Consider the following 27,999-nt stretch of genomic DNA (forward strand, 5'->3'; position numbering starts at 1 on the left):
GCACAGAGTCTCTGAACAAGCAACGAGCCATGAACTTCTTGCGAAATTCGGTGTTAAATGTTTTTAACTTGCATGCAAAACAGACAGATGTCAGAAGTCGGAAATGCAAGAATGCTATGAATTCGTCGCTGTTTTCCTGCCTTTCTTAGTATAAAGTTAAGTGGTAGAATCGTTTTGTTTCGGTTTAAAGGGAAAGCACCGTGTCGCTCTGACACTTCATTAAAAGCAGATGAAAGTCGCGCAGCTGCACTCTACCTTGTCATAGGTGCACTAGGACACACATAAGTACCTTATCTCTTAGCGTTTCTTCACATGTAGACTATTTTATTTTAAATTTTTGTGTTTTTCCCCCCACAGGTCATTGAATTCGAACGCTTATCTAAACCCCACTAGTGACTCAAAAGGAAACAGGGTGATGGTCTGATCGCTGTCCAGTTGATTTCATGGATATGGGAATTGCGCACGGTCGGTTCACTTTGCTTTGACTGATTCCAATAAACTTCTTCAGATCTCGAAGAATCTCTCCCAGTTGATGCCAAGGATCATGACCATGAACGGTACCCACAAGTCGGTTGCCCCAGTGCCGCTGGATTTGCGCACCAATGTCCGAGTGCGTGGGAACGCCGGGGGGACTCCAGCCTGTGGCTCCAGGGACGCTCGGGTAACAGGCGGTTCACCTGCACCTCCGGCGTTCACAGGGGCGGACAGTTTAGATGAAAACTGCCCCACGGTCAGAGGCGTATCGGTCTCACCAACCAGTACTTCTCGCAAGCGTCCAGCGGATAGATCTGCCTCACAGCTTCCTTTTAGGAAACGCCCGATTCCTGTCGAACCGGAGACCAAGAGACTGTCACCGTCTAAAGCAGAAAGAGAAGACCGATTTTCTCCTCCGGAAGATAAGACTTTAGCCGATCCCGTGGAAAGAGTCGGCATAGCACCAGTGACTCCCAGGCAGCTGGAAGGACAGATTCCAAATGGATACCCCATATGCTTTTTCCCTTACGGTAAGCCCTGCTGGCCAACATTAAGTCTAATACTGCAGTATGTTGTGCAACAGCTTTATTATTTTGTTTTGTTTTTAAATATTGTAAGTGTTTAAACCCCAAAGTAAGAATTGGACCATGAGACTATGAGACCATGAGATGTCTGTAAAATTACCATCTGAAGTTTTGATTTCACTGTTCTCCAAAGAAAAACGCATTGAATATTTGTTTGGTTTAACCAATAATACGTGAAATAGCAGCCTGTGGGTAAAATGATCAGACTAGCTGACAAAATGTAGGTTTGGAGGACAGAGCAAGGCACTACATGTTGGGGCATATCATTTTTGTGGTATTACAGGGCATTACCTGCTAATGCTGTTTTGATTTTTAAAACTGTGGCAACAGACAGCTCCTCCTCCCCTTTCTTTAGTGGTTTTCTCTTCCAGTGTGACATTGTGGCAGAAAAGACAGTGAAGTCAGAGACCATAGAGAAGCTACTGCTGCTGAAAATGCCCACTAAGCTATTTTACACCTACTGTACCCCTCATTAGTGTGTTCACTGCATGAATCAAAGTAGCTCATAATTTATAATTGAATACAGCACACTCATATTTACAGTATATGACTTGTAACTTATCCACTTCCTTATTACAGAAATCACTTGCTTGCCAGGAGCTTTTCTAATTATTCATTTATATCTTCATCATTTCTCTTTTCTTTCTCTCTCCCTGCAAACTTCTTTTTATTTCTCTTTCTCATTGTTTCTATTTCTCATTCTGTGTCATCCCTGCTTAGGTCATTACCCAGTGTTCTGCCTGCCTCATCTCTCAGAGCCAAATAATGTTGTGGCCCACCAAACTGAAAACGTCCTGGCTGGTATCGCTCAAGCAACAAGACAAGATGAAGATGGAGATACGTATGTTGATTCTTTTCTTTTTCATTCTGATATTTGGGTGTCACTTTATGATATACAATCAATCCATCCATCCAGGTAACTGGTGTATATAGTAAACTTAAAAGATGATTCATCCACCTTGTGCATGATTGTGTCATTTGTCATTTTGAAAGTCATAACTTGGCACATTTTATGGATTTGAAAATTCAGCACAATCATTTCACTTCAAGAAATTTTCATTAGAGGGACTTCTAAGAGGATAATGGTTTGAAAATTGAGGTCTACTGTACAGTATGAGTCTGAGATTCAAGTCAATCCCAACTTCTCAGAAGTGGTGACTCATCAATTGCCAGATATGAAAGTTGCACTCAGCTTAAACTTTGTCAGAAAAAAGTTTATTGTTACAAAAAAATGTAAAGTTTAAATCTGACTCATATTGTCATTTTTAAACCGTATAACATGGCCAGTGACAGTAAATAGAAGGACATATGCAACAAGTTCAGACTCATCCTCAACACCATGAACATTAAAATCACAAACTGTATGTAAAAGATGGCCATGGTATAATGATTGCAACTTTAGCTTCATGATGGTGGTCATTTGGGAGCAAAAAGTTTCTATAGATATAAAAAGGACATGGAGAGTTAACTTTACAGTGCCACTTAGCTAGCTTGGTTAGGAAAGCGTGTGGGTATATCACATACATATGGGAGTCAATATGAGTTGATTTAACTTAAAATAGCTAAGTCAACTAACATGCATGTACATGTTGGCTTCATTTTTCAGCTCCTGACCACGCCTCTTTATTCAAACATGCAAATGATAGCAAGTGATTATATTTAAGCTATAGGTTTCACACATATCCCATTATCTCAATGTGTTTTCCAGTGTATAGGTGTATGAGTACGCATCCTAATCCAGTTTCACAACAGACGTTTTGAGTTTCACCGTAGGAAAACCATATGCAGTTAATGATGCTTTTGTTTGATTCAACTTTCCCAGTCACCCTTCGTAATGCGACGATACCCCTGAAACTAAAGCAGCTGCATGGAATTGTGCAGTCATATTATTCCTACTGTATTATATATCAAAGTGTTTTTATTAGAAAGCTTTCTAACATTAATCATGTATCACAACTTCTTACCAAAAATCGAAAGGCCCTTGTGATGAAAACGTGCAGTCTGATCATTACTATTGCTTTCACTTTTTTAAGTCTAAACTAAGTTCTCAAGGAAAACTGTTCACTTCAATAAGATGTCAGTGCAATTGATTTACGAGGAACAACCCAAACAACATTAATGTCAATGTCCTGCTGTCGAAGACAAAACTTCTGCTGTTGCACAATCTGGATGTGAGATATCAGTAGCGTTCTTTGTTTATTTGATCTCCATGACTCACCTGACTGTGCATACTGAGTAGGTACAGTCAGTCAGTGTGCCCTCCCATTATTGACTGCATTTTCACTGCTGATAAGGACTTATTGAGATTTAACATACCTAACATATTAACCTGGAAGCTACAGGTATACTATAGATCTAGGCTGAGAGTGATTTGTTGGTATTCACATGTTGAACAATCCAGAGTCAGCTGACTGGTCCCTCGAGGCGTGAGGTGGTGGTAGTGAGAATACACAGGGCACCAGAGGAGTTTTCGAGACCACATGAATGCAAATATTAAACTTTAACGCATGGTTACTTTACTTTGTCAAAATCTACCACCCACACACTAATAAACTACAGAAATTCATACAAAGACACAAAGAATCATGTGACCGAAAGCAAAGCATGTCCAAGAATTTATTGGCACTTTGATCATGCAGTTTCAAAAAGTATCATCATCATTTGCATTCACTCAAAAAAAACCAAACCTCATGATGACCAATATTTAGCCGAGCCACAAGTTAAGTCCCGTGGTATCTTACAGCTGCTTATTATCTCATATTTGCTTTGTAACTGCAATGACATATCCATCTTTAACAGATGGTTCCACGGAAGTAGATGAATGCATGTCTCAGATCAAAAAAAGCTTTAAAAACAACAGTTTTTATTTTATATTCTATTAAAGTAAGTTTTTTTTTTTAAACCACCTTTGACATCTTAGCTGTGCTCTGATTTTATTTTTTTTTTATCTCCACTTGTGCACCTCACAGTTGTACACTAAACTTGCTGTGTAGGCATAATGCAAATCAAAAGTCTGTCTCATTAGCAGAAACTCGGTGCAAGACAGATTAAGTGCAGAAACCTTACACAACACCTAGTCCCTTTGCTTTCGCAGGCATCGGTTACCTTCTTGCTGCTTTGTGGTTGTTTAAAATTTTGTGTGAATTCTTCAGAAAGAAACATTTACAGCACCCTCTCGTTTTTCACACTGTATGCATATGAGTGTGAGTGTGTGTTTGTGTGTGTGTGTATGTATGTGCGTGTATACATAATGTGTTTGATGGTGAGCATGCGCCTGCTTTTACGTCAATGGGATTTGTTCTCAGCGCCTCTGAGCCCCTTAGTTTCGGGAAAACCAGTGAGTGCTCAGTTTTAAAAAGCTGTTGTGGTTTTTCTCAGGTGTCTCTGTCTCTCTCTTTTCTTCTCTGTGTTTTTTAAATGAATGGGCTCAAAAAACCCAAACATCCGCTCTTGACTTCCTCATTTACCGCTTTCTTTCTATCAGGTTCATCTCTCTCTCTCTCTCTCTCTCTCTCTCTCTCTTTCTCACTCTCTCTCTCTCTCTCTCTCTCTCACTCCTCTTTTCTGTTCTGTTACACTGTCATTTCAATGGAAGATGTGCAAAACTGTTGATTTACTTACAGCTCCTACATGTATGCTTCCAGTCAGTCAGTTACATAGTTACATACCATGACATACATAGTTTAGCAATGCTCTTATTCAAACTGCATTTATTCAGCTTTATCAGCTTGCATCCATTCAGTGCATAGGTTTAAACTGACACATTTAAGTTTGATTAGATGAAAACTAAAAAATTATTAGGTTTGTCCTCTGGGAGCATGGATATTTGAGTTGTGTTTAGATGTAAGTTTATCAGTTGAAAAACTCTAAACTGGAATTTCTGTTTTCTTTCTCTTTTTGTGTAATGGTGAGATGGTCTTGAGAACACTAACTTGCACTTAATCTTGAAAGTCCACAAAAATGATAAGACTGAATCACTTATCACTTGCATGTGAAGGATCACTTTTGTTAATGTAACCAGTCCATCCATCCAAGGCCTTTTCTGGTTGAGGACATATAGAAACATATAAAAACTTTGAAAGACCTTCAGAAAATCTGGAGAACTATTATTGAAGACCACTGGCTCTGGTGGCTCAAGACTTTTGGATAGTCCTGTAAAGCCGTTTTACATTAGTTGGCACTGATGGTGCCTCCACAGATATGAAAGTTCAAGATCTTATAGAATTATGAGTGCTTTTGATTGAACTCTAACAGCTAGTATTTCTCCTCTTTAACTTGCATCCATCCACGATTAAAGGATTTAAAATGTGAGTCAGGCCAGAACTGCTTTTTCTTTGCATAGTAAAGTTTTTAACTTGCTCTAGTGGATGCAATGACAAACAGTATATTTATATAATAAACTACTTGCTCATCAAAGTTCCCACGTAAATATATTTGCACCATCATAGACTGAAAGTAGTATAATTGTTAATGACGAGCACAGTAGGATGTGAAGTAAGTCGTCATTTCTTGTTAACTGGACTGTGGTGTGACTCTGCTTCTCTTTTGTTTACTACACGTTCAAACTGACACATCATCTCATTGCTCAGCTGGTCCACAGACCACAGGAAATGTTAGGCTTCAGTCTGATCATTCAGTCTGGCTGCACTCTCACCCTCCATACCAAACAGGATACCACATGCCTTCTCTCTCTCTCTCTCTCTCTCTCTCTCTCTCTCTCTCTCTCTCTCTCTCTCTCTCTCTCTCTCTCTCTCTCTCTCTCTCTCTCTCTCTCTCTCTCTCTCTCTCACACATACACACAGTTACCATCTGTGTTAAGCTTGGGACTCCTGTGTGCGTCAGGGCTGCTGGGCCTGGGGTTATCTGGGGCTGTGGTCTGCCCCACTTCCAGGAACAAGAAACAGTGCAGTTTCATCTTAAGAGAAAAGAGACACATAGATGATGATATAAAAGGGCTGAGCAAGATAAACAGAATGATAATAGGCATACATGGAGGCAAAGGATCTGAATATTAAGTTTGTTAAGGGTTATTGATGAATGATCCAAAGATAAATCTATTTTTCACACTTTTCTCAGGGCTCAGAATCACAAAACTCTGCTAAAGTCATATATGAATTGCCTGTCACTATGTTTGAGACCAGGTATACTGTGCCATGAATGATTATCTCCTTTACTGTAGTGTTTATTGTGGAGACACTGCAGGTGCTTTTTAAAGCTAGTTATGGGTAGCCAATAACATGTACAGTAAATATAACCAAACCTTTGTTGATGCAGATTTCTTCACTCTGCTGAGCTTAGTTACAGGAACAGGGATCTGCTGAGGGAAGAACCGCCCTGCACACTTGACATACAAAATTGTTTATTGCAGTCACACTTGAAAACTACTCTTGCACAGAGAACATTTGTTTTGCCTTGCTTAAGCGTGGCTTTTAGAATTAAGCATGCATATACATATGCACAGATGGTTTATCTACTTTTTGCATTTATTTTGCATTCTTTTAGTACACACACACACACACACACACACACACACACACACACACACACACACACACACACACACATTTCCTGCAACTGCCAAGTGAATGTTGGTTACAGAACACACTTTGAAGGAATATTTATGATCATTAAATGCCAGGACACAGATAAAAAAAATAATACTGGGGAAATCTTAATATGTAGTATGTAATGTTGAAAATTGTAATCAGTTTAAGCTATTTCTTTTCAAGCGCGACTCTTCTTTAACTTAACTTTGTGTCACTAGGACACATCTCACTTAACTGAGAGTGTTGCAAAGTGTTGCAAGTGCTTTTGTCATTATATGAACTTATGTTTTTGACCTCATATTGCCTTCAAAGGTACTTTTAACTTATTCTAAAGAACTGTCTCTGTTTCCTGTTGCATAATTGCACTGTATGTCTGATTATGACTTATCTGTTGAAGCTGACTGAGCAAAACTAAAGAAAGCCCCTGTCAGAAACCATACGGCTTAATAACTAGATTTCAGTGCACATAGACCAAGATAGAGGAAAAAGAATGCTGTCTTTGTTAGTGACAACAGGAAGTGACATAAAACTTGTCTGGGTCTTACTGGAAGCTGCTTCTTCTGATAGAGCAAAAAAAGAAAAATGTGAAAACTGATAAACTGTTTTCTACAACATGCCTCTGCACCACCAATCAGTTTCCTGCCCTTCCCTGCCCCAAACCCCGCCCTGTGTTTGTTCATTTGCTTCATGTATAGATCACAGACAGTGGTTTCTTGATAAGGTTGTGTGATAAAGGAACTGTGAGTCAGTGCTGTACATCTACTGAACTTGTCAGTGCAACTTTCAGTATTATAACTTATATCAAGTGATCAAGCAGAATTGGCTGATTTTGATCAAAAAACAAACTTTAGTCCTCCACATGTTAAGTTTAAAGGCCACAAAATAATCGCCCCCTTCTTTGGTTATCGCAGGTTAGCTTAGTTTAGCATACATGCTAACGACAGGGAGAAAACAATTAAAAAGTACAATTATGAAGATGCTATGTCTCAGTCATTTAATCTATATATAAATGTGATGTACATGTTAAAATAAAACAAACAAAAAGTTTGTTGCCACAGTAAAGTTGCCGGGCAACCATCTAAGACGTTTTTCCAGGCACTGACTTAGTCTGGCTCATCGCTTTAGCAAAACCACAGCTGTTGTTTTTCGTTTTTACATGCTACGTGTTAATTAAGGTGTTTTTACACTTGCACGGAAGTTATGAACTTTTACCTGAGGACGATGCATAGAGAATTCAGTTGTCATTCATAAGTGGATTGGACTTTAAAACTGCCAGCTTCCTGTCTAAAGTTCATGTGATATATACTTGTGACAGTCTGACAATAGCACAAGTAATAGTCTGGTGACCTGGTTCTCCTACTTCTTCAATAGGTCATGTGTGAACAAAGCTTCATTGTGCTTTAGTGTGTAAGTGCTACTAGGTGGCTTCTAATAAAGACTCAGCCAGGCTCGCTATTGTTCCATTTCCACTTGTTGTTTTAAGTTGTTTATGATGGGGATGCATTAATTTTAAAGGTTAATTCTGTATATGATGTAAAGAACTGCCATTACTCATGCAAGCACATAATCACACAGTAGTTTTGCAGTTTAATCTTGTTAACCTATCCAAAAGGTATTGTTTTATATACTAGAGGACATACAATGTTATAAACAAAGCAAGCATTCATGAACGTGGCTGAGCATTTTTGCTTTGGAGTCAATACTGAGAGCCCAGGTTTCACAGTAAGAAAATGAAATAAAAGAAAACAGTTCTGTCAGCTTGCAGAGCGAGACTAACTTGTCAGGCTTGATAATTTGGAACAAGTCTTTGCTCATGTGTGTGTCTGTGTATGTCTATGCTCCATCTCTGGAAATGCTTCTGGAGTTGACTATAACTCATTACTTTACACATGTTGCATTATGCCCAACAGTATGTTTCCTAACAAGTAAATAGCTTTGGTTTGACGAGAACTTTATTGTCTGCAACAACTTGTTATACGCTATCCAATACACTTCCTGCAATTTAAAAAAAATTAAATGATTTTCTTCTCCTGACTAATATTGTGGGTTGTGCGCATGTGCTGCCTTCTTTTATTTAGCACAATAATTAGTGAGTGAGTGAGTGAGTGAGTGAGACTCACAGATGCAGAGAGAGAGTGGTTGCAGGTTTCTGACAAGAGGTCAGGAATGAGGCACACACTAATTTCCATATATGTACATATATTGATTCATATTGGGGAAATAGTGAAGAGTTACATGTACCACTTTTTCAGCCATGAAGGGGTTTTGGGATTGGGATTGGGATTTGGTTGAAAAGAGATTAGCTTTTAAAGGTTTGATCAATGATAATCAGGTTGAAAATGAGAAATAGGTTATGTTAAATCCAATTTGAAAATGCAACACTTGTTGACTGTGTCATTTTTTTGTGTGCATGTGTCCTTCACAGAGCTCTCCACATAGCCGTGGTCCAGGGAGCATTGGCCATAGTCTACAACCTCATCCAGCTCTTGGTGTTGGGTCATAAAGACGTTGATATCTACAACAATCTCCGCCAGGTAAAACAGATGCATTGATAAAGCTACTGACAAATATACACATGCACACAGTTCTGACCATTAAATGCCAGGAGACAGAGCTTTTATAGTCATAGGGATTTGCAAAGAAATTTAAATAGTTTAAAGCGAAGAATCTTTGCTGATTATGGAGCTGTTGGCATGTGTGGACATGTGCACGCTTGCAGAAAAAGCTTAGCATGTAAAACAGCCTCAGCATGCACAATATATTTCCCCGTCTCACCCTTCTGATAACACTTACATGGAAAAGAAAGAAAGAGGAAGTGAATTGGTTTCCTCCTTGCCTTGCAGTGCATTATCACACACTTACGGTCATGGCAGCTGAGGGTTGTGCAGTGGAATTCACCCTTCCCGGTTTCTCCACCTGTACTTGCCACAAGCCAAAGCCATGCACATTCTGGGAAGGACTATGTGTGATTTCCAGTGTTCTGTATTTTGCACATGGTTTTCTAGTGGTCACTTTCTGTATATGTAGCAAGGGATTTTTCAGTGTTTACATGTAGGATTTACCATGTTGTGAAATTCAGAAAGAAGAAAGCCAATATGATTAATTGGCACAAAAATGACTCACACTAACTCCCAGAAACCTTACACTGAGTGTGTTTACCTTAAGTAAAAAAATGTTCATATGCAAAATTACACAGTAAAATTTTCAAAAGCGCCTTTTAAACTTGTATTTTGCACATGTTTTAATTTGTGCAGGGCAATTTTGGATTTTTAATGTGAAAAACTGACAAATAGATCCAATGCAGTTTCACTAGGGTGACTTTTCCCAAAAAAAATGATGGAGCAGTGCAACTCCCTACTTACTCTATCAACATGTTTTATTGGGATTGTGTATATGGAGTTGCTTTTAAGTGTTTCCCAATCCAGGGCTGTCCCAGGCACTGGTGCCAAGCCAACAGTTCAACATTCTTTTCTCCTTTGTTGTCTCCTGATTTCTGCTGGCTTTCTCTTTTCCATTCCTCAATAGAAAAGCAACCAAGCTTTTTCAGAGCTTCAGTTCTCAAGTCTGGAGTTTGTTCTCAAGTGTGGGGTTTCACACCACATTGAACGCCACAGGCAAGCTTACCAGAAATAATGCTTGTGCTATCATCAGTTGTTGTCTCTCCTCATCGCTGAGGCTTGACAGCATAGGTTTTATGATATCCTGTGTTTGCCCTATGTATGAAAATGCATGCACGCAATACACACACTCACACACACATACATGCACATACACACTCACATTTGAAGTCATACACAGTTATAACCAAAAAGGGAGATTTACAGGCATAGGTCCCGCCACAGTCATTTGCCTACCAGATTGTGTGGTTTTGACTGAAAACCAGGCACAATGAATAAACTTATCAACATGAAGGTAGGGAACTTTTTAAATTTTAAAAACACTGAGTTCACTTCGTAGTCCAGAAGACACAGGCCATTTTCTAATACAAAAAAAAAACCAGGCACAATTAAAATACAACTTATCCAATGATGACAAATCCTGAGTTTCTGTGGTTTTGCATATGGAACATTTTGACAGAGTGTTACTATCAGTATTGTAACTGAAGAGCAGTGCAAGTGTCACGGCATGATTTGCCTTCCACTCCCAGAACTACAACAATAGTATAGAGACAGCTGTTTGATACTCCCACATGCTATCAGCTACACAAACACATACTACAATGGTAAACTTTTGCTTCTCTTACGACAGCGGATAATGTAGCGTGATGCTGACACTGTGGGGTTTGGGGACTAAATCCTTTGGGGCCACCCACACTAAAACGTGCACTGACTGCCATGTGGATTAGAACAGAGACTACCATGTGGACGTGTTACCGTTACAGTGCAGTATGCGGTTGGCAGTTTAACAATTGAATAATTGTTTTCTTTTTGTTTATGGTACGTTGGTGGTATGCCATTTTATTTTTCAGTGTGAGCGTGTGTGCATGTGTGTGCACAAACAAGGCATCCGTGTGCGTTTGTGTGTACTTTAGTGTCCTCGTTCCGAGAAGTCACATGACCCCTCCCTCCCCCCCGCCTTGCTTTGGGCTGTTTCTCAACATACCTTGCAGTGAGGTTCAGAGGGTAGTTTACAGGGACTTTCCCTTCATGCGCGTGCCTCTCTCTCTCTGTCTCACTTGTGTTGTTTCTCTATCTCCCTCAGTCTCTCGCTCTCTTTTTTTATATCTCTCACTGCATATATCTTTGGTTATAGAATTTGGTTTCTAACCATAGTTGATGAACTGACTGATCCTATCAGTGTAACTGTCAACAACACTGACGTAAGCATGTGATGTTTATTTGTGCAATAGGCCTGGCTTTACCCTCTTGTGCTCACAGCAGAAGACAAGTCTTTGGCGCTTTGTGCTGCCTTCCCCTTGTTTGGAACTGCCTGGGGTTGTTTTTCATGCCTCCAAACCTCTACTGCTGTCATCTTTTTACCTCATCCATGATGATCCACTCATCTTTCGGGAATGTAAGCCTATGAGGACAGACCCAAGGGAAAGAGAAGGGATTTTCCCTTGTTCTCCTGTCTTTCCCTTGGACTCCCCTCTGCCACTTCCGTTTTTTTCCCCTTGTTCTCCACCCCTTCATTCCCTTCCTACCTTTCCTCTTATCTTGGCTGAAATTTAGTTTAGTCACTGTGAAATCTATTACAGGAAACCAAAGCCAGAGCCTGCCAGCTCTAAGGGGGTCTATATTAAAGGCCATAAAAGGCCTTAGTGGTAAAGTAATATCGAAAGGGATTTAAGACATGTCCTTAATGGCGTTTGGGAAAAGTTAATAGTATGGTAGCATTTCATAATATTGTTCTATAGTAAATGTTTATAGCAGAAAGTTCAAATACTGGAAATCTTTCAGGGAACATGATTGTGTATATGACTGTGTACTTATGCATGTTTGTGAGTCATAGGATTCAGGGAAGTTGCATTGACACATTGGAGGAATTCCACAAAGATGTTCTCCCACTGCTACCCTACCTACTTTAATAGTCTTTACTGGAACGAACTCTCTGTGCACAGACACACACACACGTTAGTAGTAACACAGCAAAAGTGAAACTTGGAGAAGCAGTCCGTTCCTACTTGCTGCATTTATTGTGTAACTAGAATAGCAGCTAAAAAAGTCCAGGTTTAAATACTTCCCTTTTATGACTGAACTATGAACTAAGGATTGCTTAATGAACCCCAGGTTGCCTGCGCCCTCCCGAGCCTTAATTGACATAATATAAACAGGATGATACATGGTGACCTCACCCACAGGAACATCCTAGATTGCTAAAGGGATTTTTGTCAGTGCTTACAATATTCATCCAGGCAAACACCTGGTGAACAGTGACTTTTGCTTTTCCCGGCATTGTCGACTGCGGTTCAGAACAGGTTCTTCCTCATTTTCAGTTAATCACAAAGTCTGATGCTTCTACTGTTGTTGACAGTGTTTGTTCTGTAAGATATATTAATTTAAGTGCTGAAAACTTTGCACTTAGTGAGTGTATTTGTGTAAATCTAGGAATACACATGCATAGGTGAAGCCAGCTCATGGTCATTGTGTGTTTCTTCTAGGTGTTGATGTGTTCTTGCTTCTTTTTTTTGTTGTTGTTGTTTTTTTGTCTCATTGACCTTTAACCTGTTGAACAGGTTATAGGTAAACAGAGGCCTTTACAAGAAAACACCGCGTTCTTAACTTCACTGACAAGAATAGTTATCGTAAATTAGCCAAAGTAAACACTGTGCTTTTTTATGTCAAGTATGTATTTCCCTTGTTTGTGGGCTTTGTGAAAAAACCAAAAGCTTGAGAAACACTGCACTGCATCTTTATGGTTATCAGCTGTGATATATCTGGCTTGTTTAAACTATAATTTTTGTTGTTATTCCCCCTCAGACTCCCCTTCATCTGGCAGTGATAACTAAGCAGGCAAACATGGTGGAAGCTTTGTTGAAAGCAGGGGCTGACCCTGCAGCCTTGGACCGTAATGGGCAAACAGCGCTCCACCTCTGCTGTGAATATGACCAGCGGGATTGCCTGTCTGTAGTGCTTTCTATGCCATCATCTGCCACCTGCCTTGAGATCCGAAATTTTGATGGTGAGTTACTAAAGATACTTCTTGGCATGTATTACACTAAAAGGGTTGCTTACACCTCTTTAGCTCTCACTAAGTGTGATAAAGCCTGTAATTATTTGCAAGCATCTTTTTATCTCAGATTATTATAATTTTTGATTTAGTTTAACTGATTCATAAAATATCAAATTAAACATGGTTGGCTAGCAATCAAATTATACTTCCTGATATATTTTCTGTTTATTTTTGTTGTTTTTGTCACATGCCCCCTGTATTTGTGACCCAGTTTACGTTTACATCTATCAGTTGAAACATGTGCACAACCAGGTGAAGTGAATTAAAAACCGCTGACACAGTTTCCAGACTGAAAGCGCTATGAAAAGAAAAATGCATTACTACATTACTACAGTGAATACACCTATTCTTATAATCTCCTTAACTGCCTTAACAGTCTGTTGGTGGGTATGAAAAATGTAAAGCCACCCTCAGGTATGGGTTGGGTTGGTTGTTTTGGGTGTGTGGGTGGGAAGAGGACATTTCCTTCCTTTGTGGTCTGGTGTCAGTGTAGTGTCGCATTGCCAAATCTCCAAGCAGCTTTGAAGACATTTATTTGTACCTCTGTAACTGATATCTGTTTTTTCAATGCGTATAAAATCTGAACATGAATATAAAATGCAGGCTTTCCCTTTTTTTATTATTCTTAGGTTTGAGCCCTCTCCATCTGGCTGTTCTGCAGGGCCGTAAGGATTTGGCAAGAATGTTACTGGATGCTGGAGCTGACATCAATGCCATGGTCAGTCCCTGTTGTACCGACTCAGCACTGTGGGTTTCACAGCATCACGGCTTTTTTGCATTTCCGCTCTGCATTCTCTGACTTTTCCCATGGTGCTTTTTTTTTCTCTCTAATCAGGACATCAAAAGTGGCCAGAGTCCTCTCATGCATGCTGTGGAGAGCAATAACGCAGACATGGTCTACTTCCTCATTGAGGTAATGAATTTGTGTGGGTAGAAGAGGGGAGAGAAGGGTTGTGACTCAGCAGAGTTAAATAATTCTGCTTTTCTCTTTCCACCTCATTATCAGTGCATAATTTTGTATTCTTTTTTCTTCTTAGGGTCCTTTTTAAAGTATTGCAATATAATTGTAGTTTTTCTTTATTTTTAGAGTTTAGCAGCTATGCTGTATATGTGAATCTTTTCTCCTTTCTTCATCACAGACTACACTCAACCTCTTTGGGACATTATCTCTTGTTTCATTTTCTAAGTTACCGACATCTACTCTGGCTTCCTTTATGAATCATTTTCTGGTGATTTTCTATTTTGCAGAATAGATGTGATGTCAACAGCCAGTCATATAGTGGGAACACGGCCCTACACAGCGCATGTGGCCGAGGTCAGGTGGAGACAGTGCGGCTGCTGCTCAAGAGTGGAGCTGACAGTAGCCTCAAGAACTACCACAATGACACCCCAGTGATGGTGGCCAAGAACAAAAAAGTGAGTGAGGCGATGACAAAGAGGAAAAACAATAAATATAATGGACATTGCTGTAATTCCATTGATACAGTGTTGTTCCTTTTATTCTGTTTTATGGTTGTATGTTCCTGCTTCTTGTGCTGGAAAACAATAAACCTCCTAAAGGTTACTGATCTAACAGTAAATCAGTTCCTTATATTTGTACAAATTTTCAGTCTCTCTCTATGATTTTACTATGGGAATTCACAGCTATGTGTTACATAATTTATGTCAGAACAGATACAAACAGTTGCAAAACCTACTTGGCCTAGCTCTTATTAGTGGGAAGAAAGAGTTGAAGCCAAAATGGGAAGTAAATGTGTGTATCGTTCCCTCTAGAGGCCAAACCTGAATAGTGCACCATTTCCCTCTAGTTATTTTAGTATATCACTATGAGACTTATTTTAAGTCACGTACAAAGTTTTTAATGAACAATAAATTGTTTTACAGATAGCAGATGTGTTACGAGGAAGAGGCTCCAGGCAAATAAGAGTCCAAGATCAGCACTGTATGTCAGTCTCACCAGTTGAGAGCAACCTAACAGAAAACGGTGAGGAGCATTCAAGCGTCTTTTTGTCTCACACACAGAAACAACAAAAGTTGCAGTATTTAATTTATACTCTGTGCTTCTCCTTTAGGGTCTCCATCTCCCAGCCATAGTCGTGGGTGCTCACCTTCAACTACGCCACACATTGTTCATCAGAATGCTTCCCACTCTCCAGAGACTTCCATTTTACGATCTCAGACTTATTTTCCAGTAAGACTTGCATCTATGTCCACACAGTCGAGCATCAAGGAAGCAATCAGACAACATCATGCTGGAGAGGGCTTCACCCAATGGGATGGCGGGGCAGGAATGGACTGCACCTGAAATCAGGCCAAACCTCCCATTTTTCTTCCCTGGACAATCATAGTTTGTGTCCTTTCTCAGGCTTTCATGCCTTGACAGACTTGACTGCAACCTCCCTGCTTAGCTTGCTGCTTCTAAGGAGACTCCGGTCCTGTACTGACTCTTTGAAAACTGGGGAGTGAAACACTGCTGGAAAACTATGCATCAGTAGAAATATTCCACTGCATGCATTCAAGACTGAACATAAAAAAACATTTTTTAAAACTATGTACAGACATGAGTAAATGACTGCTACGGACCAAAGCTCAGTGAACTCAGAGTCCCATCGTAAAAGTATTTCTAGGCACTTTGTCTTAATTTCTGATTAGCAGATTAGAGGGGATGATGGTATGCAACAAATGTACCTGGCCTTACTTGAACTGTGGATATTGCATTAAGAGTGTCTTCATCATTATGCCACCAAGACTTCTTAAGTTTGCAGTATCCTTGTAAGACTTATATATTGCACAGTCAAATACCTGGTTTCCTTTCTTTTGATAATCTGTGCACAGGCATTGTACCTCTTATGTCTGTTAGTGTGCATGTTGATGTGTTTTTTTAATGTTAAAAAAATGTAGATATTTTTATAAATAAAAACAATAAAACATAAAAATATAATAAATCAATATAATAAAAAAATGTGATGTCTTGCTTTAGCTTTATTATTCACCTTAAACCTTTTTGTGATCAAGTATTTATGTAACAAGAAGAAAAGATTAAAAAGGGGTATGATGACAGGCACACAGGTGACAGAACAGGATGTGAGACAAAACAGTTTCCATCCCCTCTTCACTTTCCTTTTTTAACCAAGCCGCTCTACGCCCACCCACAAACCCCTAACACAATAAGCAAGGGTAGCATGAGGGAAATGAAAGACCTCACTGCTGCCAAAGCATCATCTGAACATTACAGATAAATCACCAATGTTTAAACACAAAGCAAAATAGATGATTATACAAATCTCTTCAAAATAACTCAAGATAGCCAAGAACACAAAAAACAAATTGCCAACAGCATCTATAATAACACAGATTTTCTCTGTCAGCTTTGACAAAAACATAACACCTTTTTTGTTTGGACATAATATAACTGTGGTGCGGAAAGCTCCACCTGTGCAATATCCCAGTAATAATAGAGCCATTCCCATACTAACAGCATTTGTGAAACTCATGAGACCAGCTAACAACGGGTGCCTGTTATCTATAGTTGGCTCCAAAGAGGATGCGATATTGATTAATAGTAAAAATTATATTCTCTGTTTTAACAACCACAATAAGAATTCACACTGGTATTTGTTATATGAGATGTACGACTTGTGCATAAATTTAAGGCTATCAGATACTGGTTTGGATTTCTGGATGACATGAATATATTTGACCATATTAACGGGAAAAACTCATATTCTTCTTTACTTGGCTGCTCCCTTTAAAGGTTTCCACAGTGGCCACCTCCAGCTCTCATGTCTTTTTGTCAGAGCCCGTGTTTGCAAGGTGTTACTGTCATCAGGCACACCTTCCCTGTCACTCTTGCTGCTATCCTTTTTTTACACAAATCACCCCTGACACTCATTTCCACCCACTCTAACCTGCCAGACCTCTCTTCTTCACTTCTCTGGTGCACTGTCATTACTTCACAGGGCTGACTGCATGTATTTAAGCTCACCCACCTTCACTACCTCAATAAGCAACATTCATATGAGATCATAATAATAAAAGTATTAAGGTTAATGTCAGCGTCATTATAATTACATATTGCCAGTATTTTGGGCTTCAGAGTCGGTGCCTCAGTGATGGCCTGAGCTGAGTAGCTAAAACTTTTGAGGCGTTTGAAAACAGGCCCGTGATTGGCCAATTGGCAGTTCCCTTGGTTCAAACAGCCAACCCCAAAACGAGCGCAGCCATGTTGAATTGTCAGTTCTCTCAAAGAAGAGACAAAAGGTTAAAAAAAAACTTCTGTGCCTTTGTCAAAAGTAGTGCCTACCAAGCTTAAACGAAAAGCCGATATACAGTTGAATCACGACACAGGCGGTAAGTTTGTAAGGGAAAGGTAGCATCTTTCTCTGACTGGTAGAGTTAAGCGTCACCGTTAGCGTATACTGCCTAGGCTAGAATCAGCGTGCTCGGATGGTTGAATGAAAGTGCTGAAGGGTGAGATGTAAACGGATGCAGATGCGGTTTCTTTGTAAACGACAGATATTTTGAAACAGTTTCTCACAAACCGGAAAAAAAAGACGCAGTCTTAGCTTGTTAGCTCGATGGCAAAGCCCACGTAGCTGTACGTGAAGTTTTAACGGCGCGTACACTCGTGTAAGTTAAAGTATTCTAGCTAACTTTGTTATCGATAGCGGTAACTTTATGGATAAACTAAACACATGTCGGTCACTGTTGGCTTTACTTTGTTGTTTAACATGGCTAACAATTGCACTGGCTAGCTAAGTGACCATAACACTGGCTGCTAAAATTCAAAACTGCTTGCAGCTGTTATTAAGTTTACACTGGTTGTTAGCCTCGGCATCAAAACAAAGGCAAAGTTGTCCGAATTAAAATGTTAACTCCACGTTTTTCAACCTCCTCATTTTACTTATATTTCCATAAATACTTGATAGACTTTCTTGCCATCTACCACCAGTCTTGTGGTGGCAGCATTATTTGTCACAATATAACAAAGGTGAGCTTTGCCTTTGGTACACATCTGAAATGTATTTCGTTGATCTGGTCAGGTCTCTTTTGACTAGCCTGTTAATGCTTAAAAAAACAACAACCGCCATTGTTTATTTCTTGCAGGAAACCTGGACTACTTTTCTTGTGTATTGTTCATCATTTCCTTTAACATTTTGTAGGCTTCCATCTTGGCGTTTTGCTACAGGAGAATTGAAAACCGAAAAAATGACCCCCAAAATTTAATGTAGCCTGCCAGTGCTTTAAAAAAATTGCAGGGATTGTAATTTTTTTTCAGACCACTATTAAGAACAATCCAGTATTAAACCCCAGCAGTACGAGTTATATACTTGAACATGAGAGCAGTTAGATATGTGATCAAGTTGTCCATATTTTAATACTACCCATTTTCAGTCAATGTAACAGTCAAACTCATACTCACAAGTGCACACTAAAAACACACACAAGTTTATTCTTTGGTCATATTAGTCACGCTATTTATATTGATTTCTCCTTTTTGGAGAGTTGTATTGTAAATAGGCAGAATTTACACACAAACTTCTTTTTATGAAGAGGTCTGAATGTTAGATTGTGAACACATGGTTTAAAAAGGATAGATAAGAGAAAAGGGTTTTATTTTTCTCACGTTTTAGTTTTGCAATACATGTGCACATTAAAGTAGAGCAGTGAAAAGGAACTGAGCTGAAATATTACAATACTGCGAGGAAAATCCAGTTAAGGTGTTGGACACATGGCGACAGCAAGAACCGCAAACCCAGCACCAATGGCTGGATTGAACAAACCAGCAAATGGGCAGCTCAGGGGACAGACCAAGACAGGTGGACAACAGTCTGAACTCCTGTCAAATGTCCAACATCCCAGTGCCCATAAAAGGACCAGCATACCTCAGAGCAGTGGAGGCATCAAGTAAGATACTTGCTTTAGTAATGTTTCTCTTCTACTTTGAAAACAGAAAAGTGTCGTTTTTTTCCTCACGTAATCATTTTTTGCAGCTTGACAGCTTGTGCTTTAGAGAAAACCTGCATGAGAACCCCATGGGAAAGTTCAGGACTTCTCACCAAATCTTCTAAACAGTCAAAGCCTTTTTTAAATCCCTGCTATCAGCTCTAATTACCATTACACCTGTCCTGACATGACTTAATAATTTAAGGTTTAACAGTAAGATGTTTTTGCTGTTGTCAGCACTTAGTACTTTGTTTGGAAGTTCATGAATTACAGAATTGTTAATTTTGTGAAGATCATGTACTTCACATTTAGTTTGTGTGCATATGTGACAATTTTAGAACATCATCAGCATTCACACCAGGGCTAGCTTGGGTGTTAAAAGCAAGATCCAAAATAAATTAACCAAAAGAAGTAGATTTGCATTTAACACTTATTTAGATGTTTGCCCACTTACCAAACAGGGACATGCATACAGGTCGAGGGCAAGTATCTGCCTACCCAAAGGAATATAATTTGAAATTGTTTTTAGTTCTTCTTAACCAGTGGGCATCAAAAATAACCCTGGTTTCCAGAGTGCAGTTTTAAAGGCGTCAGCATGCTCTCTGTGCTCTTCAATATTATGGCCAGCAGCAGAACTGCTTTAGAATACAATAGGTTATTGTCATTGTACATGTAAATTTTAAAAAACAAACTAGACTAGTAATACACATATGGACAAGTGAAAGTTATTCTTTATATCTGGCTAATTTCTGCCATCTAGTTGAAACAATGAGTACTTCTAATAATTGGTTAGTCCATTGTGTGGGTCTTAGAAGTTATAATATTAGCCTTGCATACATTAGTTTTAGTATTGCTGTGCTGCTTTGAAGTTGCTTTCACCAATGCTCGCCATAGAAATTACTACATTAAGCTGTTGTGTATTTTTAGTATATTAGGTCTTCATCTTTCCAAGTTGAGCCAAATCACACTGCTTAAAGCCCTTTTCCCTCTCTGAAGATTATGAAATAAAGAACTAAATGTTGCAGTGCTTATTTTAACATTTTGTTTTCTTTTTTCACTTGATATGGTCTGGGTCTTCCCTACAAAAATTGTACTCCTGATTACGACTAGGTTTGGTGATGACTGGAAGAAATGCCTGGAGCTTCCTCCAAAAGATACCAGGGTGAAAACTTCGGTAGGTGACTGCCATTAGACGCAAGTATAGTTATACATGCTTACTTAGACTCAGTCCATGCTGCCATCTAGTGCTGTAATCCTCAACCTCTGGATCGTTTTAAACAGTAAACTAAAATGATTGAGTTGTGTTCTCCAGGATGTGACATCCACCAAGGGAAATGAATTTGAAGACTACTGCTTAAAGCGAGAATTGCTTATGGGAATCTTTGAAATGGGATGGGAGAAACCTTCCCCTGTCCAGGTAAATAAAGTAGCCAGAACTCTGGTTCCTGTTTCTGGTGTTAATTTAGATGTATAAATAGTTGCACCCTTTAACAGAATCCCATTACCCCCACTTTGCCTTGATACAGCCCCATGCCTCAGCCATATGCTTTGCAGGGAAGTTGTCCACAAATGGAAAAAACAGCAGGAGAAACACTAATATGCATCTACCAAACAGAAGAGAAGCATTTTTGATTAATTTACTCTGGAACAAGTTTTAATTTCAGTGAGTAGGAGGCTAAATGAGTCCAATCTCTAGTCCTCCTGATTACATATAAGTATGAAGTGTTAAACATTGGTGCCACTTTGCGCGTTTTTGACTGTTAGAAGAAACAGTAGGGGTGATCCTTTAGTCCTGTCTATTTACATTGCTTCATGCCTAATGAACCATGCCCATTTTTCTGAATCGACTTGTTTGTCTGCCAACAGGAGGAGAGCATCCCTATTGCCTTATCAGGACGAGATATTTTGGCAAGGGCTAAAAATGGAACGGGAAAAAGTGGTGCCTACCTCATTCCTCTCCTGGAGAGGATAGACCTTAAGAAGGATCATATCCAGGGTGAGTTTCTTCTAGGTCTGGGCTGATGGCTTACAGTCAGTGTTGAGACAACCAACTACAGTTTAAGATGATGCCTGGTGGCTAGACAACAGTGGAAGAAAGTAGCGACAGACTGTACATGATTAGTGGCTTCACAGCGTATGAGTAGTGCATGAAAGTACCGTGCAGAATCAGTGGTCTGCAGCACTGCAGACTACTGGAAACTAAGTGAAGTGCAATAAAATAAACTGAGACATGAGCATGAATATATGACAGCCATGACTGAAAAGTAGAGATAATTTCATGAACTGTAGGGATGTTGTGCTCAAGCTGCACACATGCACACTTTGATCAGTGGTTCTTTTGTTGCTCTAAAACTAATGGAAAATATTGATAATATACTGATTATGATCGCTGCACTGCACTACTCCATCAATAGTTTTTCTGCTGCTGGAAACCTTAATTTTTTCTGCATTAATATCAGCCCTTATTGTATCCGTTTCCTTCCAGCCATGGTAATGGTGCCAACAAGAGAGCTGGCCCTGCAGATGAGCCAGATCAGCATTCAACTCAGCAAGCACCTGGGAGGAGTCAAGATCATGGCTACAACGGGTGGGACAAACTTGAGGGATGACATCATGCGTCTTGATGAGACTGGTATTTAACATTTTAAGACAATTTTAAAAAAGTTATTTTTATGGCTGCAACTGAATCTTTTTTTTTTTTTTTAAATATTGTTAAAGATATTTACTATTTTTCCCCCAACATATAGTTAAATTTAAATTGCTTATCTGACTAATTAACTAAGTAGCAAATATGTTCATATTTGAGGTTCAAATTGTTCCTTTATCTTGACTCTTGTTTGTTGGCTCTTAAGTCTCCAATGAATGGGGCCAGGAAGAGAGAAAGTTTGTAAGCTGGACTTAAAGGGCAGAGAACACAATGGCCATATAGCGCTTTACACTGAACCCATTGACACACACATTCAAACACTGGTGATGGCAAGCTACATTGTAGCCACAGCCACCCTGGGGCGCATTGACAGAGGCGAGGCTGCTGAACACTGGCGGGTGAAGTGTAGTGTGAAGTGTCTTGCCCAAGGACACAATGACCGAAACTGTCCAAGCCGGGACTCAAACTGGCAACCTTCCGATTACAAGGCGAACTCCCAACTCTTGAGCCATGATGGCTCCCAGTAACCATGGCAGTAATACTTTTCTTGGTTAAAAAATTTTTTTTTTCATGCTTGCTTCTCCTGCAGTGCATGTAGTGATTGCCACACCAGGGAGGATACTGGACCTAATTAAGAAGGGTGTGGCAAAAGTGGACAAGACTCAAATGATGGTGATGGATGAAGTACGATTTGCTCTCTTTTTTTCTATATTGTTTATTGTTGACTTTTTTTTTTTTTTTTAAGTTTGTGGACATACTATTCCTTTTGATGTTTTACCTCCCCCTCCCTTTATTCAGGCAGATAAGTTGCTCTCCCAGGACTTTGTGGTTCTGATGGAAAATATCATCAGTTTCATGCCAAAGGATCGTCAGATTTTGCTTTACTCTGCCACTTTTCCCATCAGTGTGCAAAAATTCATGGTAAGATGTCAAACATTAAATCTTCTGCATGAGTAAGAATTCACTTTGTTTGTACTCTCGTTTAACAGTTTAAGTTGTTGTAAACTGTTTTGTGTAGAGTAAGCACATGCAGAAGCCTTATGAAATCAACCTGATGGAGGAACTCACACTGAAGGGCATCACTCAGTACTATGCCTATGTGACTGAAAGACAGAAGGTACACTGTCTTAACACACTCTTCTCCAGGGTAAGTAATCAAAATTTCGATTAGTTTTGACTACGGGTGCAACAATATACAAAAATCACGGTTCAGTTCGGTACTTTGGTGTCACGGTTTGATATTTTTTTTTCAATACAAAAAAAATGTTCATGTCTTTTTTTTAATCTGTAATGTATTAAAATTATGAATATTTCTTTTAACTCAAAAGTACAGTTTTCAAATTAGATGTTGCTGAAACAACAAAATAATAAAAGAAATCTATCTTATCAAGAAATCACTCATCTGTGGGAAAAAAAAGTTTATTACAGAGAAATGTCTCTTTCCAAAATCAAAACTATAATATACCCTTCTTGTGGGGTATATTCTTACCCCCAGCCCAGCATTAACTATGTTCTTAGCATTGTCAGTAGTTACAGGTATTATAGCATTTGGTCGCACTAACTTACAATCTTTCACAGCTTCTGACAGATCTTTGGCTAAGTCGTCAGTGGTGTGACTTTCGATGATGTGTGTCTGCAAAACACTGCTTTTCATCTGCCATTCCAGATCAATGTAATGTGCAATGACGGTTAAGTAGCTCTGTGTAGCTCTTGAAGTCCAGCCGTCTGAGGTCAGAGCAACACTGGGTGCTGCTGACACTGCCGTCTCTAATTTGGCTTTTGTCTCCTTGCACAAAGCAGGAACTGCAGTATCGGTGAAATAGGTTCGTGAAGGAATATTGTATCGGGGCTCAAGTACTATCAGCATTTGCTGAAACCCGGTGTTTTTCTACAACAGAAAAGGGTCGCATGTCGACAGCATAAAAAATAGCAATTGTCCTGTCTATTTCTTTTGCCCTCTTAGAATCATGTACTAACGGCTGTCTAAATGACTCGGGTAAAGTTTGTAGCATGTGTGCTTGTTGTTGTTTTTATCTGCTTCCACTTATCTTTGCACTAGGGTTCTGTCTCGCTAGCTTGAGTGAATGCATGTAGGCGGCGTTCTGTGGATCTGCACTCGACAATGCATCCTAGGCGGAGTAGTCGAACGCAGATCCACTGAGCTCTCAACACAGACAGCATCATCAGAAGAAAAGTTGATAAAATAAATTTAAAAAATTTGTATTGTTCAATACATATGTGTACCGAACCAAAAGCACTGTATCGAATGGTTCAATACAGATACATGTATTGTTGCACCCCTAGTTTTGACCAACCAGTTGTGCTATCCAGTCTTTAAGTCTGACGTCATTAACCATTTCTGGGTCCAAAGTCAAACAAACACTGGGGCGTCACTAAGAGTTACAAACTGTCTAAATTTCCTCTTTCATCTTTAATAAAATGATCAGTGTGGCTGCTCTAATAGGTGTAACAATTAAGTTTAACATCCAGGCATCCATAAAAACAGAATTTATGAAATGTAAGAGTTAGAAGTTGGCAGGGAGTTAGCTCACTAGTTTCCATCTAAACATGACATACCGTGTTCTGCATTAGGGATTTCTGAAAAAAACAAAACGTTTTTTCACTTCTGAGATAAATGAAGACAGGAAACTAAACAGCAGCAGTGACGTTTGCGGGGTTATTGAAGTTGGGCTAGCTGATATATAATGGTGTGCTACATGGTGGCTAGCTACGCAGCTATGGTTGGCATAATATAAACACAGTAAGCTGATGAACGCTAACTTTTTCCCTACTCGATAAAAGTTAATGCAAGGGTTCCCCATGGTTGGGGACAAATTCAGTTCCATAGCAGGATCCTTTAAATGGACCAAACTTCAGTCAGGAGAACAACTGAGACAATCCAGCCACAATACGAGGTTGGTCATTAATTTACCGCATGGGCTCGGCTGTAGTTACATCGTAAGGTTTTAAAAATTGAGCTTTAAAATGAATAGTTGTAATAAAAACCGAGAGGGGCCGACAGTGATCACTGCTTTTTTTTTTTTTCTTTTCTTTTTTTTTTAGTGCTTGTTCAGATTAAATAGAACAAGATACAAAGTATTAAAACATGTAAAAAAAAAAAAAATCACAACAGCCTCAATAAATGAAGAGCAGTTTGGACCCAGAAGCACAATTAATGCATCATCACTTAAAGACTGGATTGCTGCACCATTAAGAAGAGAAACTCTGCCCCCTTGGGGTGATAGTGGTTTTTTTTGTGTTGTATGACATGTGTTGTAGTCGAAGATATTAGTAGGAAAATATGCAAAAATAAATTGAAAATCTAAGAAGACAGGTTTGGGCATCCCTTGTCAGAATACTGTGACCGTCCAGGTGAGATGAAATTACAAATGAGGCATTTCATAAAAAATGAAAAGACACATTTTCATGTCTTTTATGAAAGTATTCATGAAATCAGTCTTTCACTGCCATCCAAAATATTGCTAGCTTGCCCAGTAACCAACATATTCATCATTCATATTCATGTTTTACACCTGGAGGCTGACTGAAAAGTCGGCAGTGGCATACAATGATTTAGCCTGTGGACCATTATGAGGTATAGAGTAAATATAATTGGCTCCTACATTGTGTTCACGCAGTACTGACCCTAGTAAAAAGACAATGGTTTGTTTGTTTGTTTTTTTTAGTTGAAATTACACCAATGTTGCTTCACATATGATCATGTAATGCATTTACCTTTTGATTTTCTGTTGCTCTTTGTTTTCTCTGACCTGAGGACCACTGAACAAATCCTTCCTTTTTTTGGGGGTGGGGGGGTCTGTCCTCCTTTCTTCCTTCCTTAACTATTCACAGTGATGGAAATTTTGACCCAGCCTTTGCGTGCCACTGTGCCTGTAACGTGTATTTGAATTCACTTTTTTTTTGTTAGATTAAGTAAAAAGGAAAATGTATTTATGATAAACATAAAATTTGCACTTAAAGCTAATAAAACAAAAATACAACGCAATGTAAACACAGCTTCCAACAAAACAGTTTTGTTCACATTTTGTGAAATAACCCTTCATTTTGTATTTTTCTCTTCCAGCTCCAGATCAATCAGTCTATCATCTTCTGTAACTCCACTCAGAGAGTTGAACTTCTTGCAAAGAAAATCACTCAACTTGGTTATTCATGCTTCTACATTCATGCAAAGATGATGCAGGAGTACAGAAACCGTGTGTTCCATGACTTCAGAAATGGATTGTGCAGAAACCTAGTCTGCACAGGTAGGTGAAGAGTTTTTGCATTGGAAAAATGTGAAGTGGAAGAACAAATGTTCACTGGGTTGAGTAAGCACATGTTTTCTTGTAGACCTCTTCACTCGGGGAATTGACATCCAGGCTGTAAACGTGGTTATTAATTTTGACTTCCCCAAAAATGCAGAGACCTACCTCCACCGCATTGGCAGATCAGGTAACCTGTCGTTTTGTCAATAAGTTAGGTTTACAGCTACTGTTTGTAATACCACTACTAATACAAGCTTGACACCATGTTGATTTTCCACAGGGCGTTTTGGTCACTTGGGTCTGGCTATCAACCTCATAACTTCAGATGATCGCTACAATTTGAAGAATATTGAGGACCAGCTGGTTACTGACATTAAGCCCATACCCAGCAGCATTGACAAGAGCCTGTATGTTGCAGAGTTTCACTCTGTTGACGCAGAAGATGGTGAAGAGAAGGCATAAACTAAGGACTGGGAGCTGCACAAATCAATGGTCAGTTCCTTGAATGGCTCAAACTGAAGCATTACTGAAAAATAAATCTCTAAGAGTCAAAAGTTTGGTTTATAAATAAAACAAGATGGGATGTTTGCTGCCCTTTGGTTGCTCAGGACTAGGTTGTTGCAACCGTGTAAACACAGATTTTAATTGCATTTGTCAGTTAATCTACATCAAAATGTTATTCAGGGTTCATGCTTGGCCTTGAACGCGCCTGCTGAAAAGCTGTTTGATCTGTGGCCAGTGAGTATTCACTGCCCTATTCTGTGTTTCCAGTATTATGATTGTGAGGTGAATTCATCAGCAAGGAATAGCTTAAAAAGTATATCATGTACAGGTGAAACCAGAGAGAATATTCTTGCTCGCTGTGTTCTGAACCATAAGAAGAGTACATATATAGGGGTATTTTAGGATGTAGTGCATCTGAACACTCTTCCTGAAGCAACCTTTTTAATTGATTAGTTAATCTTCATGAAAGAGGATATAAAGCTTTACAAGATTTAAAGGTGAAGGGGTTACAGAACAGTCAGCATAGATTTGGACAGAGCTGATCTGCACACAGGGCCAGCTATCTGCTCTGTGGGTTTACTACAGTAGTGACACATTGACATGGTTGGAACTGGAGATTATAATTTTATTCCTGGCTTTTTTCTTTTGTTTTGCAGAACAAACATGGTGCCTGGCATTTGTCACACAATACTGGCTACACATCAGACAAGATTCAAAGTGAAGATTTTCTTTCTGCTCCTTCCTCCCTCAAAATAATATTTTTGTACATTTTTCATTTCCTGTTTGAGTTTACTAGTAAACTGGTGTCCCACAGAAAATTCCCACTTGAGCATGGACAGTGATTTCTATCAGTGTGGCAGACTACACTGCTAGAAATCATGCCTATGTGATTTGAGCTAAGGTTGAAGGACCTCACCAAATTCAGCCACTATTGAAATGATCCGCTTTTGGTGCTTTGTTGTAAGAATAAAACCGTAACCAAAGGTGAACTCGGTGGATAGTGCCAACTGTGAACTACAATGTTTGTGTCCACATCCTGCTGAAATGCATTTGAGCCAGTGACATAAAGAAAAACTGCAACTTTGGTCACGTACGTTTGGTCATTTCTTATACTGTCTGTGATAATTATGACATGCTCAGTATTATGATGTATTTTATCGGTTTAAAAAAAGTTTTGAAGATCACCAACCCCAAATTAATTTGATGCATGGTCTGCAGTATTGAATTAAGTAATCTGGTATTTTATTACATTACTGCATTACTTTCACAGGCCTTGTGTGAAATCTGACCCTTCTTCTGTGGAGGTTTTTAAAATCTTAGCAGAAACTAAGGATTGAAAGACCATTCAATATAAAATTTGC

General features: G+C 39.2%; 2 protein-coding genes across 2 annotated transcripts; both read left to right on the forward strand.

Moving 5' to 3' along the window:
* bcl3 (BCL3 transcription coactivator) lies at positions 1-16,973 on the forward strand. The gene is made up of 9 exons (XM_026185749.2): positions 1-1,004; positions 1,779-1,899; positions 9,030-9,138; positions 13,024-13,225; positions 13,906-13,994; positions 14,112-14,189; positions 14,525-14,692; positions 15,161-15,260; positions 15,349-16,973. The coding sequence occupies exons 1-9, from the start codon at positions 533-535 to the stop codon at positions 15,579-15,581; spliced, it is 1,572 nt and encodes a 523-aa protein (XP_026041534.1). The 5' UTR covers positions 1-532; the 3' UTR covers positions 15,582-16,973.
* A 496-nt stretch (positions 16,974-17,469) lies between these two features.
* On the forward strand, positions 17,470-27,723 carry ddx61 (DEAD (Asp-Glu-Ala-Asp) box helicase 61). Its single transcript, XM_026184343.2, has 13 exons — positions 17,470-17,626; positions 18,383-19,183; positions 20,333-20,396; positions 20,535-20,639; positions 21,089-21,218; positions 21,708-21,854; positions 22,459-22,553; positions 22,668-22,790; positions 22,888-23,016; positions 25,954-26,134; positions 26,220-26,321; positions 26,415-26,626; positions 27,295-27,723. Exons 2-12 carry the CDS (start codon positions 19,008-19,010, stop codon positions 26,594-26,596), a joined length of 1,434 nt encoding a protein of 477 aa, XP_026040128.1. The 5' UTR covers positions 17,470-17,626; positions 18,383-19,007; the 3' UTR covers positions 26,597-26,626; positions 27,295-27,723.
* Positions 27,724-27,999: the final 276 nt, after the last annotated feature.

The sequence above is a fragment of the Astatotilapia calliptera genome, chromosome 11, assembly GCF_964374335.1.
Source record: "Astatotilapia calliptera chromosome 11, fAstCal68.1, whole genome shotgun sequence".
Lineage (NCBI taxonomy): Eukaryota > Metazoa > Chordata > Actinopteri > Cichliformes > Cichlidae > Astatotilapia > Astatotilapia calliptera.